The sequence below is a fragment of the Sinocyclocheilus anshuiensis genome, unplaced genomic scaffold (genome assembly GCF_001515605.1).
Source record: "Sinocyclocheilus anshuiensis isolate Anshui unplaced genomic scaffold, SAMN03320099.WGS_v1.1 scaffold2198, whole genome shotgun sequence".
In the NCBI taxonomy this organism is placed as follows: domain Eukaryota; kingdom Metazoa; phylum Chordata; class Actinopteri; order Cypriniformes; family Cyprinidae; genus Sinocyclocheilus; species Sinocyclocheilus anshuiensis.
The window spans coordinates 17,860-20,376 of NW_015560625.1; the positions used below are offsets into that span (position 1 = coordinate 17,860).

The window sequence follows — 2,517 nt, forward strand, 5'->3', positions numbered from 1 at the left end:
AAAAATTAATTAATAATAATAGATATTTTATACAATAATAAACAATACTAATATTAAATAATATGAAGAATAATAGATAATAACAATGTTACTATTAAATATTTTATACAATAATAAATAACACTAATATTAAATGACATTAAATAACATTTATAAAATAATACAAATAATTTATATTAAATAATAATAAATAACATTTATAAATAAAGATTCCAAAATTGGGTTTTCGCAGTAATTAACCATTTCAACTCAACTGTTCTTAAAATAAACCTTTTTTTTTCTTAATGTTAAGAACATTCATCTAAAGAACCTTTTTGACAATCTAAGGAACCATCAATGCAAAAGAGTGTAAAATGTCTTGAAATGTCACGATGTTAAATCGGATCTCAGCATCTGCCATCCATTCAGAAACCCATAGAACACAGTCTAACTGCAGGCCGTTTACAGTTTGAATGGTTACGCTTCACAGGTGAATGATGCTCTCACCTGTGTGTTCTGCAGCGCGGGCTGGTAGCTGGAGGGTCTGTAGAGCATCCTCTGCGCCGCTTCGGTGTGAATGTCTCCCAGATAAAGCTCCTCCAGCGGCTGATCCAGACTGTGATGCAGATACTGCTTCTCCAGCCGCAGCAGCTGCAGCTCGTGCATGGAGAAGTTCAGTGCGCAGCCGCAGTCGCAGTCGCTCCACAGCTCGTAGCTCACGTTCGGCAGCCAGGAGCCCAGATCCCTGCAGCTGTGCTTCAGCCGCTGAGCGAGCTCTCGGGCCACAGACGCCGAGTGACACACCAGACGTGTTCCGTGGATCTGATAGTCGGCCTCGGTGCCGGTTTTCGCAGTAATGAACCATTTCAACTCAACTGTTCTTAAAATAAACCTTTTTTTTTCTTAATGTTAAGAACATTCATCTAAAGAACCTTTTTGACAATCTAAGGAACCATCAATGCAAAAGAGTGTAAAATGTCTTGAAATGTCACGATGTTAAATCGGATCTCAGCATCTGCCATCCATTCAGAAACCCATAGAACACAGTCTAACTGCAGGCCGTTTACAGTTTGAATGGTTACGCTTCACAGGTGAATGATGCTCTCACCTGTGTGTTCTGCAGCGCGGGCTGGTAGCTGGAGGGTCTGTAGAGCATCCTCTGCGCCGCTTCGGTGTGAATGTCTCCCAGATAAAGCTCCTCCAGCGGCTGATCCAGACTGTGATGCAGATACTGCTTCTCCAGCCGCAGCAGCTGCAGCTCGTGCATGGAGAAGTTCAGTGCGCAGCCGCAGTCGCAGTCGCTCCACAGCTCGTAGCTCACGTTCGGCAGCCAGGAGCCCAGATCCCTGCAGCTGTGCTTCAGCCGCTGAGCGAGCTCTCGGGCCACAGACGCCGAGTGACACACCAGACGTGTGCCGTGGATCTGATAGTCGGCCTCGGTGCCGCCTCGGACGATCCAGGACGCCTGCCGCAGACGCAGACGGCCCCGGATCAGCAGCGTGTAGCTCGGCGCGGTGCACTGATTGTCTGCGTAGTAGAACTGATGCGCCTGAAACGTGTTGTTGTGAAAGAAACGGTACGAGCGAGTGATGAACTCCGGACCGGGACGAACCTCACAGCTGCCACGAGAAGTCACAGAAAACACACGCTTGCTCAAACCAGTCATCAACTAATGTAAAAATATTAGAATATTAAATACGATTTATAAAACAATTAATAAGGATAAATACTAAAAAATATTTTATAAAATAATAAAAATATAAAATCATTTTATAAAACAATAAACAAGGATAAAATTAAATAGTATTAAATAATAAAAATATTAAATACAATTTATAAAACAATAAACGAGGTTAGTATGAAATAGTATTAAATAACATTTTATAAAATAATAACTAAATATAATTTATAAAACAATAAATAAGAATACTATTAAGTAACATTAAATAATATTGTATTAAATAATTAAAAATATTAAACAATTAATTCACCCAAAAACACAAACCAGTCATCATTAACTCACCAAATATTAAGTTAAGATATTCAAATATTAAATAAGACTTATAAAACAATAAATAAGGATAATATTAAGTAATATTTTATAAAATAATAAAAATATAAAATCATATTTTATAAAACAATAAACAAGGATATTAAAACGTATTAAATAATATTTTATAAAATAATACAAATATTAAATAGAATTTATAAAACAATAAACAAGGATAGTATTAAATAACATTTTATAAAATAACTAAATATTAAATAAAATGTATGAAACAATAAACAAGAACACTATTAAATAATATTGTATAAAATAATTAAAAATAAGAATAATTCACCCAAAAAACACTAATCAGTTATCATTAATTCACCAAATCTTACATTTTTTTATCAAACACTAATAAAAATATTAAATAAGATCTATAAAACAATAAATAATGATAATATTTGATTAAACAATAAATATGTCATATTTATAAAAAATATTTATATTAAATAATACTAAATATTTTATTAAAAAAAAAAAAAATATAT

At 34.6% G+C, this 2,517-nt stretch overlaps 1 protein-coding gene across 1 annotated transcript in view; it reads right to left on the reverse strand.

The window, feature by feature from the left end:
- Positions 1 to 893: 893 nt before the first annotated feature.
- LOC107681922 (protein APCDD1-like) overlaps positions 894 to 2,517 on the reverse strand; it is an 8,197-nt gene continuing 6,573 nt past the window's right edge. The window contains exon 3 of the mRNA XM_016478295.1: positions 894 to 1,598. Coding sequence (XP_016333781.1) covers positions 1,058 to 1,598 — 541 coding nt within the window. The 3' untranslated portion in view covers positions 894 to 1,057. The remainder of the gene's footprint in view (positions 1,599 to 2,517) is intronic.